The sequence below is a fragment of the Mytilus trossulus genome, chromosome 9 (genome assembly GCF_036588685.1).
Source record: "Mytilus trossulus isolate FHL-02 chromosome 9, PNRI_Mtr1.1.1.hap1, whole genome shotgun sequence".
Classification (NCBI taxonomy): Eukaryota; Metazoa; Mollusca; class Bivalvia; order Mytilida; family Mytilidae; genus Mytilus; species Mytilus trossulus.
The window spans coordinates 31,293,349-31,314,386 of record NC_086381.1 but is presented as its reverse complement, the minus strand read 5'-3'; the positions used below and the strand labels follow the sequence as shown (position 1 = coordinate 31,314,386).

Below are 21,038 nucleotides of genomic sequence, written 5' to 3'. Positions count from 1 at the left end.
TGAACTTGAAAAAATCAAACGTTCAAAATCATCCCTATCCAGCTACTTAAAAATGGAACAGGATCTGCCTACCCGTCCGGAGCATCTGTGACCAACCCCAGTGTTTGGTGTGGTTCGTGTTGCTAATTCTTCATTTTTCTATGTTTGGTTTTGTGTACTATTGTTTTTCTGTCTATCTTTTTTTCTTTTTTAGCCATGGCGTTGTCAGTTTATGTTTTTGGTCATTGAATTTGAACGTCCCTCTGGTATCTTTCGCCCCTCTTTTACAAATTAGGAAATTTTTGATATATTGAATGAGCTAATATTACCGAAATATAAGGTAATGTAAAACAATTCGTACGAGAAACCTAACGGCCTGATTTGTGAACAAAACAATAAACGAAAAGCATTTATCATATGACAAGAAATGCCATCCACTAAATGTCCTGACTTTGGGCAGATGCATACAAGATATGTCGCATTAAGCTTTTTATGTAAGTTACATTAAGTAAAATCGTTCATAATAAGGTTAAACAATTAACCCATAAGCGTCTTTTGTATTGTAAAGTTCAATATGCCCATGTGATTATTCTATGAAAGAATAATTAAATCATGTTGCATGCAATGGCATATCGACCGAGGTATATAAATAATGTCATCCCATTATCAAACTGTTACTTCACATTATAGTTATTTTCGTTCATTTCTTTACCAGACTATTTAATTAATCCGACTCAGTTCTTCACCATTTCAAGTTACGATTGTCTTTTATCTAGGAATTGTTTTTGCTAAAATATAGAAGTGCTAATTCTGTTAAAAATCCCCAAGAGAAAAATAATGCATAATCATTTCTATATCTCTTTTACTTTATGATCTAATGGGTGTAAAGGGAATTTGACTTAGTACATTGTTAATCAAGAAATCAGTTTGCATTCTAAAAAGAAGCATATATAAAAGAACTTATAGCTTAAAACCGATGAATAAATCTGAATAATATCATATTCAATTAAGATGGCCTTTCGATTGAGGATAATAATGAACCATTTTTTACACATGAATCGGAAAAAATTGAAAAAGATATGGATACTTCTTTATTTATATTGGTTCTTATAAAATTACAAGTAACCTATTTGGTCTTTCTATACCGGGCTTATTTAAAGAACCGGAGCTTTTCCCAATCAATGGACATTATATATTAAGCAATTTCCTATGTCGTCGTAAAAGTCACATGGCATTTAACAGCAAAGAATAAAACTATGTGAGAGCACCCACTGGTCAAATGGTTTACTTTTACAAATTGTGACTTGGATTGAGAGTTGTCTCATGCGAACTCATATAACATCTCCTTATTTATATATAGGTGCTTTGCAAATATAACTGTTTATTTCTCGATTCTTTAATTCGATTATTTAATGTTGAACATTAATGGTACATTAACATAATATATGTGTGTATGTTGTTCTACACATATTCTGACAATACAGAACACACTCACTTTGCAGACGATTATTCTGTTATAAATCACTCTGTTTTTGAAAATTTTTATACACAATTTGAAAAGTTATATTTGGTATAAACAAAGGTGCAAGTAACATTGCGGTAAGATCCGAATTTGGCAGCTATTCAATGTATCGTTAGATACAAAGTCAGGCTTACAATATATAAACTTCTATTCCATTTGGAGATGTATCGTATTTGCAAGTATATAACATCTTATTTTCAATATTTATACTATATGAAGATAGACTTTGCTGGAATTACTTCTTTGGGAATTCTCATGCATAAACATTTGTTGCTATGTGTATAAAGATGTAATAGGGAAATTATTTTGGAAGACTGCTTTTTCGAATACAAAATTCCAAACACAGACTTCAATAAGTTCTAACAACAACATTCAAACAAAGTTTTATTCAATGTTAAAATTAAAACATGATTTCTCACAACATTCAGGCTTTCTAATACAAAGCACGACAAATTCCGTAGACATCAGCATGTTATCGAACTGACAGTGCATGTAATATTGGTCACATGCTATTAATCAATCTATCAATTGGAAGTTTTTGTATCAGTAAATATTTTGTTTTGTAGGATCCTGTCGAAAGGTAAAAGACATTATTTGCTTATCTGCTATTTGAAAAATATGTTTAAATTTCAGCTAATGTTTTTGACTACTGTAAGGCTTTGATACTGTAAATTTGTATTATTTCAAATTTATTTCAATCCCGATTGGTTGACCGTTATGTAAAAACCGTTTCACAAATGATAACGGATATGTTCCTAACGTCGTAACTACAACTCCCTTCTTTTTCATGAATGTGACTTACCGATTTAAGACTATTTACCGGATTTGTTATAACATGAGCAACACCACGGGTGCCACATGTGGAGCAGGATCTGCTTACCCTTTCGAAGCACCTGAGATCACGCCTAGTTTTTTTAATTGGGTTCGTGTAGCAAACATACTACTCTCCTATAGGTGGCACGGTAGTATTTGCTTTCCAGAATTTAGGTTGCTCTTTTGTGTACCCTACTTAGGTAAATGTATCTAAACAGTGTGATTGGACAAAAAGTACAGTATCAACTGAACATACTTTCCCAAACTGAGGGATGAATCAGGTGTAGAAAAATATGAAATAATTTTACATACAGATGAAAATGAATTTTTGAGAATTTTTTTAAATTTTGTATTCACTGCACCATAAAAGACCTAAAAGTACTAGTGGCCTTAGGTTTTTAAAAATAGCAAAAAAAGTAAACGGTCATGATACATATTCAAATTCATTTCTGAATAGTAAAATGAAAGTACTTCAGTTAACTGTGAATTTAGAATTTTTTGCAGTGTTAGAAAGTGGTGAAAATTCTAAAAAGGCTATCATTATCCCCTATGGGCCAGGAAATACTACCGTGCCACCTATATGACGCTTTTTAGACGACCTATTACATGAATAAGTATATATAATGTGTTCCCGTTAACATATTACTTTCTTGCACGACGCTTTGTCGCCGACATGTTAAACAACCAATCATGTTATGTCACATTACTTCCTACTATATCGACAGATGACAACTCTACATTGCATCCTTTTCCTATAAATTCTAAAGCACGTTTTCCAAACTTGGATTTACCTCTGCTGATTGGCATTGCATGTCATTGCATCATAATCCTGGATTAACAGTCAGTTTAGATAAAGATAAAATAAAACAGCACCTGTTATATTGCACAGCTATCATTTGTGATACACTATAATATTATTAACTCTTTCATAAAACAGAGTTTCCTAAATGATCTTTTCAATTTATATTTGTTTGCTGAATAAATATAGGGAAAACATTCATCGGTTTAATAATTTATTTAAATATAAAAATAATGTATACACATAAATATTAATTTGATTTTGTTCAGACCTGAAACAAGTAACAAGGATGTCATTAGTTGTAAAAACATTTTATAAGAAAGTATTTTGTCAACAATAACAGGCAATAAATCAACATATTTTAAAATTTCATAGTATTTCAAAGTACGGTAGGTAACCGCATGTTATGTAATTAATCATAATGTTAACCAACGTATTGTTTTTTTTACTAAAACTATTGTATATTCATGTACAATGCAAGTTTTAACAAGACCTAGACCGACTTTGCATTGAGGCTGATTCAACACTTTGTTCTGGATTACCTTCTCTTTCTATTTGCAATGATTTCAAGATCGCTTCTTTCCTTCTGTGCAATGTTATTTGGTAAGTATATTGTTTTAATTTGGTTTTTTTTTCTCGATAAAATAGCCCCGATATTAATAAAACTGTTTCACTAAAATATTCACAAACATCTATCTACAAACACATTCATTGATTTGATTCATTATTTTAAATTTTAAAAATGTATACTCTTTCCAATACGAGAGTGTCGAAAGAGCGAATATGTGTTGATAAAACCCAGCTGGGAACTATAAGAAAGACAATAAAAATCAAAACCAAGGAGTAAACCAAGACTCACAAAACCAAAGGGCATTTACATTAACAGTTATAAATAAGAAATAAGAAACAACACGAACTCCACTAAATCAGGTGCTCCGGAAGAGTAAGCATTTCCTGCACCGTATACGGCACCCGTCGTGTTATTTCTTTTTTCAGTTCGGTAATGATGGAAGGTTATTAAAAGACTTACGGATAGGAAACAAATTCAGGGCGTCTCATATATAACAAGTAATGGGAACCTTATTAAACTTATAGTATATTTCTGGTAGTTTTCTAAAACTATTCACATATTTTCAAGCCAGAAAATGGGACCTATTACTGCGGTACATCCTATCACAATGGAAAAGGATCACAAAGAAGGAAAATTTCAATAAAATAATAACAAAAAATAGAATGAATACTTCGAAACGTAAATTTGGAGTTCAAGTATTGTATTTTACATTTTTTTTTGTAGTATTATGGCATATTATCATCATTTTTACCGTTGGTGTAATCTATTAGTACTTTTAAATTTATAGCAATTAAAGATACAAGTGTGGTTCAGTCTTTTGATTAAGACAAAATTACGGTTGTTTTGAAAAGAATGAAAGTACACGTATTGATCTGTAAATTTTCATGGTTTAAGTATTAAAGTACTGTATATAAACACATTGTACGTTTATGGTATTTCAAACATTTATTATAATTTTTTTCAGTTGTTGTACAAGCTGTTAAACCCTTTCCTATTGGTTTAAATACTGATGATGCCAGAAGAAAACGCGAAATTGTCTCGTCTGTTAAATCCTTCAACGTCGACATGGTAGATGGTTTCAGAAAAAATCGCGAAGCTGCACGGTCTAAAAGAGCTGTCACCGTTGATTTCGTTGTACTAACAGCAGCAAAAAAAACAGACAAGACAACAAAAAAAAACACGATTATAAAGAGTTATATTACCCCATCTCCAAAGCAATTTCAACTATATATGTATGTATTTTTCAATGCAGGCATAAAGAATAAAAATTAGTGTAGAAACCAGGCTGATTTTGTATATAAACAGACGTAACTGGTATTCTTGTTGTTTAAAGTTGTAGCATGGCTAATATAATCATCTAGGAAACAAATTGGAGCTTGGATTGGATAATTTGAACATGGTTTACCGTGTGATTATGTTCATATTAATTGCCCTTCAAAACCTACACGGCGGTTCGTCGACGACCTGTTCACGACCGATCATGACTAATGTGTTCTCCTTACACATAATACTCTCCTACATGACGCTTTGTAGACGACCTATTACATGACAAAGTATATTTAATGTGTTCCCGTTAACACATAACTTTCTTGCACGACGCTCTGTCGACATCGTATTTCACAACCAATCATGTTTAATATGTCACATTACGTCCTACTAGCGACAGTTGACAACTCTACATTGCATCCTTTACCTATAAATTCTAAATTCCGATTTCAAAACTGGTCTTTACATCAGCTGGTTCGCATTATATGTTATTGTATCATAATTCAAAAATTAACAGTTTGATAAAGATAAAAATTATTAAAACTGTTATATTGCACATTATCAGCTAACATTTGTGATACAACATAATATTATTCACTCTTTCATAAAACACAACATAATATTATTCACTCTTTCATAAAACAGAGTGTCCGAAATGTTTTGGGAGCTCTTTTCAATATCCATGTGTTTGGTGAATAAATTCGGAAAAAAACATGCTTCGGTTTAATGATTTGTTATAACATGATTATGAAGTATAAAATTCATATACTTTGTACCCGGTATGTCATAAGATTCAAGATTAATTGTTTTTTAGAAGACCAGAAACAAGTAACTAGCATGTCATAAGTTGTAAAACACTTATAAAGAAAGTCGTTTGTCAACAATAACAATATCAGGCAATAAATAAACATAAAACATTTTTAAAGAAAGTAATTGGTCAACAATAACAATATCGGGCAATAAATCAACATATGGTCGAAGTATGTCCAAGCATGGTAGGTCACCAGATTGTGTGTAATTAATTATAATGTTAACTTACGTATTTGTTTATGTTAAAACTCTTGTATAAATGTATGTATGTATAAGTTTTAACTAGACCAAGACAGACAGTGCATTGAGGCTGATTCAACACTTTGTTCTGGATTACTTTCTCCTTTATCACCAATGAATTCCAGATCACTTTGTTGCTTGTGTGCAATGCTATTTGGTAAGTATGTTGTTTTACTTGTTTTCGTATTTCTAAAATGGTCATGATTAAAATGAAACTGTTTTATTTTAATATTCTTTTATTGTTTTTCTTATATTTTCGTTCACTGACCAAAGAAATATGAAAAATACCAGTGAGTTCATTTCAGTACTGAACATATATAGTATCGCTAATGTTCTGATACCCAACTCTTTTCAGATTTATATTAAAAAAAAAGATATATATCTTTTCATATATTGCGTAGGTAAATATGGAACCTTACACACATCGGTTGAGTTTCGTCTGGTGTGTTTAAAAAATTGAACCCAAAGTGTTAAAAGAACAAAGATGTGTGGAAAACAACTCAACTTTGAACATTAAGAAAACTTTTGGATATGAAATAGCAGGGGATGTTTATATAACAAGCTAAACAAGTTTTTTTTTTAAACTTTCTTGATCTTATCATACATACTCCTTAAGTAGTTCAAACCTATTCCAGCGGCTCATCCTATCCCCTGGTCAATAGAAAGTGATCCAAAAGAATGACAAATGGCAATGACATAACACCAACATATATAGTGAACATGTCGAAACGTATGTTTGGAATGCAAGTTTTGTATTCTACATTTCGAGAATTCTAAATGATACAAACGTTGTATTGTAGAGAATGACACACGTATCAATCTGTAAATTACCATGGTTCAAGTATTACACAAGTACTGCATGAACATAAATTGTATCTGTACAAATGTATCTTTATGATATTTCAAACATTTTAAAATCATGTAATAACATTTTTTTCAGTTGTTAAACATGCTGTCCAATGCATTCCATTGGCCTTAGACAATGGTTTAAGAAGAAATCGTGAATCTGTCCTAATTGTTAAATCTGTCAACGTCGATTTAGAAAATGGTTTGGGACCACAAAATGAAGTTGCACAGTCCACAAGTGCTGTCCCCGTTGTTAAATCTGTCAACATCGATTTAGAAAATGGTTTGAGACCACAAAATGAAGTTGCACAGTCCACAAGTGCTGTCCCCGTTGTTATAAATCTGTCAACATCGATTTAGAAAATGGTTTGAGACCACAAAATGAAGTTGCACCGTCCACAAGTGCTGTCCCCGTTGTTAAATCTGTCAACATCGATTTAGAAAATGGTTTGAGACCACAAAATGAAGTTGCACAGTCCACAAGTGCTGTCCCCGTTGTTAAATCTGTCAACATCGATTTAGAAAATAGTTTGAGACCACAAAATGAAGTTACAAAGTCCACAAGTGCTGTCCCCGTTGTTAAATCTGTCAACGTCGATTTAGAATATGGTTTGAGACCACAAAATGATGTTGCAAAGTCCACAAGTGCTGTCCCCGTTATCCAAACGGCAGAAAAACAGTTCAAAAGTGTTGTCCCTGTTGTACAAACTGCAGTAAAACAGTCCAAAAGTGTTGTCCCCGTTATACAAACGGCAGAAAAACAGTCCAAAAATGTTGTCCCCGTTGAACAAACGACAGTAAAACAGTCCAAAAATGTTGTCCCCGTTGTACAATCGGCAGTAAAACAGTCCAAAAGAGTTGTCCCCGTCGTACATACTGCGGTAAAACAGTCCAAAGGTGTTAACCCCGTTGTACAAACAGCAGTAAAACAGTCCAAAAGTGTTGTCTCCGTTATACAAACGGCAGAAAAACAGTCCAAAAGTGTTGTCCCCTTTGTACAAACGGCAGTAAAACAGTCCAAAAATGTTGTCCCCGTTGTACAAACAGCAGTAAAACAGTCCAAAAGTGTTGTTTTCGTTGTACAAACGACAGTAAAACAGTCCTAAAATGTCGTCCCCGCTGTACATACTGCAGTAAAACAGTCCAAAGGTGTTGTCCCCTTTGTACAAACGGTAGTAAAACAGTCCAAAAGTGTTGTCCCTGTGTACAAACGGCAGCAAAACACTCAGATAAGACGACAGAGAATCCCCGAATATAAAGATTTAAATCAACCCCCTTCTTCAAAGCAGAATATTCAATTTTATCTATGTTTATATGTATTTTTATAAAAATGTATAGAATAAAAATTTGGTGAAGAAATCAGGTGGAGTTTGTATATTTGATATTCTTTTTGTTTAAAGTGGTAAGTTTATAATAATTATTTTGGGGCTTCTATGGCTGACTATGTGGTACGGACTTTGCTCATTGTTGAAGGCCGTACGGTGAACTATAGTGGTTAATTTCTTTGTTGGTTGGTCTATTGTGGAGAGTTGTCTTATTGGCATATAGTTTTATATGTTTTTATGAATGACAAATCTAAGTGGGGTGTACTTGGTTTTTAGAATGTTAAGGTGTGGCAAAACAAAGGAATTAGCATTAAATTGGCTCTGGTAATAGCTGGCGAGAAAACGTATTCATTGGTCAGATGGTACCCAATTCGTTATGGGCAAAGAAATCCAATGAAATATTTTTTTTAATAAAACAACTGCATATTAAAGGAATTCAATAAGATTTATTAATTCGATTAAATTGAGATGCGGCATATTCGTAAATTATGCAGTAGACCAACAAAACCCAAAGAGATTAAGCATAATCATGCTTGACCTTTAATAATTATCCCTTATATTTTTTTTTTATTAACTATGTATTTTCATTCAGGTTTCGCACATCAAATTTATTGACATTTTAATGTGTGTTTTTCTATGTTGTAATGTTGTACTATTGCTTCAGAAAAGGGAGAAAGTTTGGTACCATAAAAACGTTTAATCCAACTTCAAATGTTTGCACCTGTCCTATATCAGGAATCTGATGTGCAGTAGTTATCGTCTGTTAATGTAGTTCATACGTGTTTCTCGTTTCTCGTTTTATATGGATTAGATCGTTGGTTTTCACGTTTGAATGGTTAGATACACTAGTAATTTTTGGGGCCCTTAATAGCTTGCTGTTCTGTGTTGAAGGCCGTACCTTGACTTATAATGGTTAATTTTACAAATTGTGACTTTGGATGGAGAGATGTTTCATTGGCACTCATTCTAAATCTTCCTATATCTACATGTATATGATAACTCAGCAAATTCATATCTAAAACATCATGCCTACAATATATTTTGAATTTTACAAACAAATTTTGTCAAAGCAATTATGAATTTATTGGATGAGTTCAAATTGAGGACTGATCTTATTTAAGAGAGATTATGCCGTTGATAAAGTATATATTTTGGCAGATGAACTTTGTTAACACGATAACGCCCAGATTCATCGTCAAACTTTGAAAACAAAATGCTGGTAGAGTTTGACATCGGGTGTTATATAAGACGAATAATAGCGTATCGGTTAATTTGCCAGTTGAGCCCTTTGAAACAAAAAGTAATATCGAAAATAATACGTGATATTTTAAAATAACTTATGAATTATATACATGTATGTGGAAATGGCAACTATGTAACATCTTTGTAATTTCTACATATTATACAGAAAAATGTAACAGGCATACAAATTGTATTTGGACACTACAACAGATTTCGCTAACAGATAACCCACATAAAAAGACCTAAAACATGGACATTGGACGCTATGACAGACTACACCTACCAACAAAACCTGACTCCAGTAGAATGAAGGTAACAGTTTTGATCTGCTGTTCGCAGGTCATAAATCGATTTAAAAAATAAATCCGGGTTACAAACTATCGAGGGAATCACATCAACTATAAAAGGAAAACTATGAAACAACAGATACACTGAAGTGAGCAATGCAACACACACAGAAACGAATAATATATGAGATAACAACTGCCATTTTCCTAACTAGGCACAGGACATTTTAAGAGCAAATGGCGGATTGAACCAGGTTGTGTGGCTAGCCAAACCTCGAATTTCTATCGCAATGTTGAATATACAACTAAATTGCCACCGTTACATGACAATTCAAATAAATGTAAGAACATATGGGACAGAGACATATACAAATAAGCAATACAATAATACATTTTGATATGCTTATCAAAGAATAAAAACGAACACGTAAAACAACATAGGTCAGCATACAAAACAGAACAACAGAGGGACGAACTGTCTTTCACACGACTGGTTAGTGGTTAAACGCCACAAAAGAGACGTCACAGGTTAATTTCTAAACATTTTGATACTGTTCAAGATCAGGTTTGTATCTTTGTCATTTGATGGTTTTTATAACAATAGCATGCATATTAATAACGAACAGTTTAGGCAATCAGATAATTAATAATTATTGTATTATCTAGCTACATGTATATCGGAAACTGTAAAACAAATAGATAGTGTACATATAGGTGCTTTAAACTAAAATCTTAGAAATGAACTGGAACACATACATTTAGAGTGGCACATCTTATAGCAATGCGAATTCACACTCAGCAAAACAGTCAAAGTCGGGAATAGGTCATGTTCGGTTCTTAAAAGACTAGACGACGTACATGTAAATGGTAAATCACAATTTAAGATGTGGTCAAAATGTCCTTTGTTAATTTAGACACAGACACATCGTATGGATCAACCAATTCATGATAGTGTCCATAAAATTTACGGAGTGTCATTTTTAATCTTTCCCCTTATAACGTTGTTCAGCATAAGAAACACACTCCTGAATATGAAGTCCGTGTACTGTGAACATGCACGAGCATAAAATATCAGCAGATATATGTAAACACAATACGATGGGACAGGCGCACACACATAGGCATAAGAGACCATGACACACTTCACCAACCAAACAAAAAAAACTTTGGACACTATAACAGACTACTTATATCTAATCTGGTACCTCCGTGTTCAAGTTTCAGCTTTTGTCTTATCTATAGGCCAAACATAGTTGTGGTTAATTACGGTAAGAGGTCTGCCTTAGAGGGCTATATGCATCTCAATTGCCGACTGAGAAAAATCTGCTTATGAAATTGCATTCTCGTCAATACGATGGCCGTTAATATAGATATTTGTTTATAGAGAAATGTTGTGGTCATGTGTAATCAAGTAATTTAATTTAGGATATGTATCAGAAAAGACCAGCCATCATATATGCACAGCGGTTAAGTGGTTTTCAAATGATATATCAATCCTCGTGTCGTTTTGTTATGTTATCGCATTGATATCGACAGGACTATTTGGGATAGATGTTTATTTTGTGCAGATAAGGTTTTAAATATTGCATTACATAATCGTTTTTGTCTCGTTCATTTTCATTATATGAATAACGATGAAGCTGTGATTTAAAAGTGAAGCAAGCAGTAATTTGGTTTGCTCATACAATTTGATTTCCAATGGATTTTCTCGGAATTTGATATTACTTTACTAATTTCATTGACGTCATCATTAATGCATTACAATAGATTTATATTTATACCAAATATTATATTGTCACTCAACATCAAAACACGCAGCAGATGCATGTACTACTAATACTTGCAGGATATGCAATTTACCATAAAAGTACTAGCTAGTGTCCCTTTAACGTTTTTTAAAATGTACCAAAGACATCATAAAAGTTTTAACTATTATCAGTTAAAAGTCTCCAACATGTAGCCAATCATAATCGTGCTAGCTATTGTGAGTTAAACTACTCTTACATGTATTAGTAGTCATCACAAAAGTACAAGCTAGTGTGAGTGTACCTTCATTTACGTGTATCAGACGTTATAACAAAATATAAGATAGTGTGAATTCATTATTTAAATCGCTTAAGTGTAGCAAATGTCATCACATAAGTACTAGATAAATGTGTACTTGGTTAGAGAAAATGGGCGTCACACTGCACTCCAAAAAGTATAAATGAACCAAAATTGGAAAAAAACTTACGAGACTAACAAAATACAGAGAGGTTACAGACTTGGAACAAGTGTAGCAATGATATGGGGTTAATTTTTTTAATCATATTTTGACCCTCACCCTATACCTGTAACCAATGAAGAATTAACAAACACACAACAACAATACGCACAGTTAAACTCAACATAAAATAATTCCGAGTCCAATGTTAGAATAGAAAGAGCAAAAACTAAGAATAATGATAATAATCAACATAAATTAACAAAGGACTACTACATGTAGCAGTTACTGACGTGCAGCTTCAGACCTCTTTGATGTGGTAAAATAATGTATGACAGGTTATGGAATACTTGTCTGATACACGGCTATCAAATTGATACTTCGGATGCCAATTTAAAATCAACAAAAATGAGTATTAAATATATTTGTTTTTATATCGTATTACATGACCGTCGACATTCTTCGGAGGTCACATAGATGGTTAATTAGATTGCGTCTAGACTGAAATACTCGGGAAAAGCTGATGCATATTATCGAGTCCGTGCATCTTGATTTTTTTTTGTTTTAGACATTTGATAAGTTATTTTATATATATGTTCAAGTATTTTATAAATCAAATATGAGAATTTTAGTTAAATCGATGAACATGAATTTGACAAATAATGCTTATTAAAATCCTCAGTAAAAGTATTCGAGGAAGGCTATTTTGTCATTTATTGTTTTGTTTTGTTTTGTTGCCGCTGGACGTAAAATAAACAACAATCAATCAATCATTACTGGTTCAAATGCAGTTTTATCGTGCTTTTTCCAAACCTACGAACTAGCTAACTTTACTTCTGGTTTGTTTTTTAATCTGATACTTGTTAATTGTAAATTTTCTAAATTTGTGCTGATATTGAATTGGCATCCGAAGTATAATTTTGATAGCCTGGTGTTAGACAAGTTCCATAACCTGGCGTACATTAATTTATCCCATGACATAACATCAATTACAGATGCAATACTTAATTTACATTGTAGAATTATTAACGTTATTGCGATTATAACGAACTGTAACTACTATTAACATGTTTACATTTACCTTGTTCAAATACGATCTATGTCAAATAATGTAAATATAAGAAAACAGATGGAAATGAATTATATTTACTTAATTGTCATCAATCACTAATTAATCTAAATGTGATTATTTAATTTGCACAGTGGACGACATTAGCAGATGTTTTTTCAGCATCACAAATTCAATTAATCTTTACACAGGCATACAATATGGTTATTCTGGAGCCGATTCACGATATATCCAGTTCCTACTTCAACCCACTCAGGTACTTACAGTCCTATAAGTTATTTGCTTTTGTGTCAATGTATAGATTTATTAGACTATCACTAACAGTACAAAAATTGTATAGTACAATGTATTTCGTTTTATACCTGCAGATTCATCAATCATCGTATATAACTATATTTCGTAAAAAAAAATCTAGTTTCATTTTAAAAACAATGTTCAATCGAGTTTACTATTCACTGTGTAGAATCACCACTGTATATATAGGAACCCTGAAAACAAATAGTATCTATTAATCCCCATACAGTAAAGAACCAGCCGCCGCTAAGGGGACGACCATTTGATATTCTGGGAGGGGGGCAGGAGGATTTTGAAAATAAATAACTTGGCCTTGATAATCACAAAAATAAAAGGTTTGTTCTGTGGTAGTTTGAAAATAAATTACCTGACTTGCCATGTATTGAAAACAAATAACTCAGCAGGTCTAATCGAAAGTATGAGATGGCACCAGATTCTTCATAAATTCATCTTTTTTTCCCAAAACAAATTGGGAAACTCTTCCCAATTTTTTTTAATAATAAAAGTATAAATATCATTTAAATATACTTGAAATGTTTAAAAATGTTCTCATTTAACTTGAGGTATATTGTAGTAGGAAACCTTACCTCACTTTTATTTTAACAGGGCCGTAACTACATTGAGGCAAATGCCTCATGTAGGAAATTTAAAAACCAAACGCTTGTCTCCATATCAAATTGTGTTCACGACGGAGTCTTGCAGGAAGCAAGTTCTGTTTTCCCTCAGGCGTAGCCCTGATTTTTCAAGATCAATGTTTCTTATTTATTTGTCTTTTGTTCATTGATTGCCTTTCTGTATTTTGTTAGTGTTGCATTCCTTTTGTAATCTACCGGTAGTAATTTTGTTATGAACTTGAGCACGAGTTAAAACAAAATTAGCAGCCACAGACTTTACTATGTGAATTCCATTTTTGCTTTATCATGCACATTGGTCTTTTGACGTTGTCCCTAGAAACTTAAGTCTTACACTTAATTTATACATTTTGCTTCGAGATCAAAATATTGTCAAAAAATTATTAAAACAAAACTTGCATTTTCAGATTATAAAAGGGTCTTCAGAAAGCAATCTTTTGTTCTATAGCTTCTTGGGCCTTTAGAGGCTCAAAAACCCTTAAAAAAAAAATTCCTCGCTCCGCTCGACGAAATAACCTTTCCAATTCTTTTAAAAGAGGACAGTTACAACAAAACTTGAATGCTATGTATGATTGCAATACATGTATATACAGCAGGGTATATAAAGATTCCTTTCTGTAGAGAATAATCATGATAATGATTAATTATGATTATATGGTACATATAAATGACTTGAATATACATGTATAATTTATAATAAACAAATCATTTAAAAATTGTATGTTTTCGAATATCATAAACATAGTTGTGAAAATTAATAATTAGTCCCTTGCTTAAATGAAAATAAAAATAGTGCAGAAAATGAATAATCTGTCCACTTAGTTTACGAAAATAAATAACCGATCAAAAACAAATCCTCCTGCCCCCCCCCCCCCCCCCCCCGAATATCAAATGGTCGTCACTTAAATCGCCATGTACAATCTATCAGCGTTATTTACATGAATTCCATTATGTTACCAATGGTTTATTTCGGAATACAGTGTTGTTCAAGATAAAATGGGTTGACATTTATTCTACAAAAACATAAAATGAATGTTGAAAGATAAATGTGTTCATAACCAATTTGATTCATCACGTTCTTTGTTGAACTAGTACAGACCCCCTATCTGATTTGTAAGCCCACATGTAAAGGAGAAACATAAAGCGGTTACCCAGGAGATTCGGAGCATTTAATAATTATTTGTATAAAGCACACCTTGTTGAGTTCAGATGGCGATTTTTGCTATTCACTAGATCTTGAGATTTTTTAAATTTTTAAAATTTGTTTACAAAATGAAGCTTTACTAGCGTTTGTCTACTTTTGTCTAAGAGAGAGAGAACCCAATAGAGGATCAAAAGCAGCTCTAAATAGCAGCTACTTTATTTGGAATTATACTAACGCAAAACTTTTCTTTGTCAGAAAAAAAAAGGGGAGATGTGGTATGATTGCCAATGAGACAACTATCCACAAAAGACCAAAATGACACAAACATTAACAACTACAGGTCACTGTACGGCCTTCAACAATGAGCAAAGCCCATACCGCATAGTCTGCTATAAAAGGCCCCGATACGACAATGTAAAACAATTCAAACGAGAAAACTAACTGCCTTATTTATGTAAAAAAAAAAATGAACGAAAAACAAATACGTAACACTAAACAAATGACAACCACTGAAATACAGGCTCCTGACTTGGGACAGGCACATACATCAATAATGTGGCGGGGTCAAACATGTTAGTGGGATCCCAACCCTCCCTTTAACCTGGGACAGTGGTATAACAGTACAACATCAGAAACGAACTATAAAAATCAGTTGAAAAGGGCTTAACTCATCAGATAGACAAAAAATAAAAGTGGACGTGGCCGGATACTTATACATCCCGACACAAACAAACACAATGAACAGATCTGAGAGTACTCGCAGTTATCTGACAGCTAGTTCAAAGCTACTTACAACTAATAAAAAAGTCATGCCTCTAAGACTTAACACTCAATCCGTACACATCCAACATGCAATAGTATGCAATGAAAATAAGAACAATTTGATCATTATATCTGACTTCACATGTGTATTTTGTCACTGCTTCGGGTGTCCTCATATCCGGTAGTGATGCTAAACAGTGAAACAGTTTGGATCTGTTCTAATATCTTGATATGTTTAATTTTGTGTGCATGACTTGATATATATGTTTTGTTTTACTTGTTGTTGTGTCGGTTTTAAAGGCTCTTTAAAGCTTATGTTTGTACTTGCAATGCTTATACCGACTCTAAATAAAGCCTTACGTCTTATTTCTTATGTATAATAACGTCGTGGGAATCTCTAGTTTTACATTCGTGGTTTTATTTCTTTGACCTTGCTCAGTCTAAATAAAATACGTTTTTAAAAAAGCACTACATGAATCGTTTTTTAGCAACATATATTTTTTTGTTTTTTTGTTCTCCTTTCTTTTTTTTTGCAAGAACAAGTCTGCTTGTGATTCGCAATGCGGACAAGACATAGATTAATTAATGGACTGACTGACAAATAAACAGACGAATATATACCAATCGACACATCTCAAATCTGCTAAAATAAGTAAATAATTGCTTACAAATCAATTGCGCTAATCAGAATTTTATGAACTATTCCTGAACTCAAGTTTGTCAAAGCGAAAACAAATTAGATAAATTTCTGAAACATGAATGAATGTTATTCAGCATGATCAAAAACAAATTACCAATAAAATAAGGAAATATTTTAAATCTCATCAATTTGGGAATGATTTGACATGAAATAAAACACATACAAGTAAAGGTAATGTAATGAACTTGTTCAGGGGAGACAACAACCTCCATTTTTCTATAATTGTTTGTGGTTTTTATTGGGAGAGGAGAAAAGAAGCGTTGGGGTTGTCGTGTGTATATGTGTTATCATAGGTATTTTCTTTTTTTTCAATTTTAGCGTTGATTTCAGGTCTTCGTTCATCTTTTTAAATCTCAAACATCCGATCTAAATTTGAGACAGATTCAAGATTGTCGAGCGTATCAGCCTAAGATTACGAATGGTGCGCCACAAGTAGAATAACATATGATATAATGGTACTGGAACCTTATGAGACGGAACAGGACGAAAGCTACATGAAGATATGTATATGGCGTCAACCAGATTTGAACTACTGAATCTATTCAGTATCGCCCCTAGTGTTAATTATACCATTTGTCTGCAAACATATACATTTTAGTCAGTAGTTTATTTATGTCCCTCTCCTTAGTATCAAGGTTCTACTGACTTTACCTTATGTAAATCGTCGCTTGTTTGTTTTGTAACAGAGCTACATATATACTGTTATATTTTTGGAATTAAATACCGTAGGATTTAACACTAGACCAAGTGTGATATATGATAAGTCATGCTCTTGTCAGTCATAGTAAATCAAAGTTCATCGTAACTAGTGTCCAGTTTTTTGTATGTAATATCTTTTGAATACAAGTTTATTGTTAGATCATTGGTATTCATATGTGTATTCATATGGGTACGACATGTGCTCGTATCAGCAATATAATACACCCAATCAAATAAAACATTGTATCGCTTGGACATATGATATGTTGAGGAATCCAATCCATCATTGTACGTGTTTGATATACTGTAGCATATAGTTGAATATATTATATCTATGTTGCACTTGACAAAACATAAGTGTGACAACCCGTTATCATCTCAGACAAACCCAGATGACAACCTTACTTTGAATATAAACAACCATATTGTCCAGTATTAATATTAATCAAGAAACCCGGAACATTAATAAGATACCTAACTCTCCAGACCATTATATAATTGATATTCTATAAACTTATGCAATGATTTATAACTAACATCCGTCTAGTATATACGTCCTTGAATTATGATGTTGATTATCAGTACCTCATCATGTGCGTGTATTACAGAATCTCTAGTATAAACTTATCGGTTTAGGGACGACACTTTAGGGTCAACAGGCAATTCTAAGTTACTATATATTCTGATGCATTATCATGATTCGTGTGCTTCCAATTAATACCACATTTGAATTATACTTCTAATATCAAGCCAATAAGTTAATGTAACATAATGGCTCAGCCATTATGTTACATTAACTGTATTTTCAAAGCTCTTGTTTGCAACATGACGTCCGGTTTTTATTGTTGGAGGAAACCATCGACCGTCGTCATTAAAACTTTAAAACTTGCAATCTATCATAATTGATCACGACTATGTAAGTCAGACAAACTAGATAGTAATAAAAACACACCCAGATAAATACAAAATAGCATCTAAAGCCCCAGTCCCACTAGACCACGATCGCACTACGCTCACCACGATCTAAAATAAATTTAGATCGTTTTATTTAGATCGTGGTGAGGTCGCGGTATGAGCGGCACAAAAATGTACATTTTCTTTGCTTTCACGATGCTACAACGTCGTCATTACGCTTATACAACGATCCCGCTACGATTATACAAAGTTCTCACCACACTTATTTTGCGACCTCACTACGCTTATCAAGACCTTTGTACGCTCTTCACGTTCTCACTACGACCATACCACGATTTATGCGATTGCAACACGATCTTACCACGTTTCTACTGCGATTATAGCACGCTCGTACCACGACCTTACTACGACCAAACCACGCTCATACCCTGATCTTACTACGCTCTTAACAATAATGTCAGCACCGAACTCCATATACATACTGTTTCATTCCTTCTATTTCTCATTTATAAGAATATTTTACGGAAAAAACACAGACTTGCCATCCTCGAACATCTCTGGAGGCATTCTTGAAAAATTGAAGAAGGAAGTATAAAAAAGATGATGTAATATTTTTGCCAATGAGACAACTATCAACAAAAAACCAAAATGACACAAACATTAACAATTAAAGGTAACCGTACAGCCTTCAACAATGAGCAGAGCCCATATCGCATAGTCAGCTATAAAAGGCCCCGATAAGACAATGTAAAACAATTCAAACGAGAAAACTAACGGCCTTATTTATGTAAAAAAATGAACGGAATACAAATATGTAACACATAACCAAACGACAACCAATGAATTACAGGCTCCTGACTTAGGACAGGCACATACATAAATAATGTGGCGGGGTTAAACATGTTAGCGGGATCACAACCCTCCCCTAACCTTGGACAGTGGTATAACAGTACAACATAAGAACGAACAATAAAAATCAGTTGAAAAAGACTTAACGCATCAGATAGACAAAACATACTAGTGAACGTGGCCGGGTACTTATACATCCCGACACAAAAAGACACAATAAACAGATCTGAGAGTACTCGCAGTTATCTGACAGCTAGTTCAAAGCCACTAACAACTAATAAAAAAATCATGCATCTAAGATTAAACAATCATCCTCAATTCTTAACTCGTTCATCAACTGATCATAATGACCAAACTGGAGTCTCCTATCCGTTGCTAACCAAGGACCTACGACGTCCAAATGTTCTTCGAATCCTTTTTCGTCGCTCTCTCAACAACAATATCATGGCTTGGTCGTTAAAATTTTGTATCTGAGTTATTGATTGAAGAAGCATTACTACATGTACATGGTCTTATGTTTCCATGGTTCAATTGAAATTGATGTTTCAAACAAAAACTGGAGAGCTTTTATACATTTATGTGACAATGACAATGAGCATGACAAGAACTCGAAATAGTCGTAGTACGAACGTAGACTGGTCGTAAGAAGAGCGTGATGAGGACGGCATAAGCGTGCTAGAATCGTACTATGGTCTTGAACAGCGTGGTGTAAATGTGGTTTGTTCGTAGAGGGAGCGTAGTTGGGTCGCGGTGAGAACGTGATGATTGTAGAGAGGTCGTGGTAACGTCGCTGTGAGATCGTAGCATGGTCTCCCCGAATAGAATCACGTCCTCGCTACGATGGTACAGCGACCTTTGCGATCTTACCACGATCTTACCACGCTTCTACTACGAGCTGATTTCGCCGACACCGCACCACGCTTGTTTTGAACATGTTCAAAGTTGGCCACGCTCACCACGATCTCCAAGACCTCACCACGGCCGTATTACGACCTCACTGCGATTTACACGATTGCACTACGCTCGTCAAAATTTGCATTTTTTTCACAGATCGTAGTGCGATCGTGGCCTAGTGGTAATGGGGTATTAAAACTGTACATGTTATAGTCTAGTGTATATATGTGCAAATAAACTCAAAATATATACCAGGAATAAAAGAAAATATACGCCAGACGAAAATTTCGTGTTCAAAAGACTTATCAGTTACGCTCGACTCACAAAATTCAAAAGCTTTTTACAAGTTGAAAAGCATTGATGGTCAATGCACGTGTTCCTAAAGGTTTTGTCAAAAGAAAAACCTAATATAAACTGTTCTTTGAGTAGAAAGTCCTAAGTATCCCGAACTCCTCAATAGTAGCTTTAGTGTGACTTATTATAAAGCTTTTTAATAAAAACTTGGTAAACAAAAAATTGAATAATCGGTTTGTCTTCTGTTGATACATGCATACACAGTATATTTAAAGATTTATGTCTCGGCATTAATTATAAAGTTACAATTAGGCCATTGAAAAAAAAAACACCTTAAAAAATAGTAATGTTTTTTTTAATGAATTATGAGAGGCTATATTTAAAACCCTATTAACATTTACTTAAAACAGTGTTGGTCTCAAAGGCAATATAAAATTATTTATGGCATAAAAAGCATCTTCTACGACTGAAGGTTTTTGATACACTTCTTATAGCACTAAAATTAATGAGCAATGTCTCCAAATTTGTCAAAATGCTTACCTGTTCGCCCTCAATATTAAGCGATTATGTATTCATATACCAGGCATTCCGTCGTTACATGCTTTCCTGCTTCGATTCTAACATCACACGCAATACAAGTCTGTGGATCTGTCAAGGAATATAAGTTCCTTCATAATACAATGTATAAGTTCCAAAAGGAAAAAAAATTTCTGGCATATTATTTCCACAGGAATAAATATTACAGTAAAATTGAGAATGAAAAATGGGAATGTGTCAAACAGACAACAACCCGACCAAAGAAAAAAACAACCGCACCCTTAGGCGTCCTTCAGCTGGCCCCTAAACAAATTAGTTCAGTGATAATGAACGCCATACTAATTTC

General features: G+C 33.3%; 1 protein-coding gene and 1 long non-coding RNA gene across 2 annotated transcripts; both read left to right on the top strand.

Moving 5' to 3' along the window:
* Window positions 1–3,588: 3,588 nt before the first annotated feature.
* LOC134685559 (uncharacterized) lies at window positions 3,589–4,968 on the top strand. The gene is made up of 2 exons (XR_010101310.1): window positions 3,589–3,716; window positions 4,649–4,968. It is a non-coding gene; the product is annotated as an uncharacterized LOC134685559 (long non-coding RNA).
* Window positions 4,969–5,950: 982 nt separating this feature from the next.
* LOC134685558 (uncharacterized) lies at window positions 5,951–7,417 on the top strand. Its single transcript, XM_063545345.1, has 2 exons — window positions 5,951–6,157; window positions 6,941–7,417. The coding sequence occupies exons 1-2, from the start codon at window positions 6,115–6,117 to the stop codon at window positions 7,204–7,206; spliced, it is 309 nt and encodes a 102-aa protein (XP_063401415.1). The 5' UTR covers window positions 5,951–6,114; the 3' UTR covers window positions 7,207–7,417.
* Window positions 7,418–21,038: the final 13,621 nt, after the last annotated feature.

Bases quoted from the DNA above. Each gene is read 5' to 3' on its own strand.
- LOC134685558 (XM_063545345.1), top strand. From the start codon at position 6,115: ATGAATTCCAGATCACTTTGTTGCTTGTGTGCAATGCTATTTG. The intron at 6,158-6,940 runs GTAAGTATGTTG...CATTTTTTTCAG, and splicing joins CTTGTGTGCAATGCTATTTG to TTGTTAAACATGCTGTCCAA.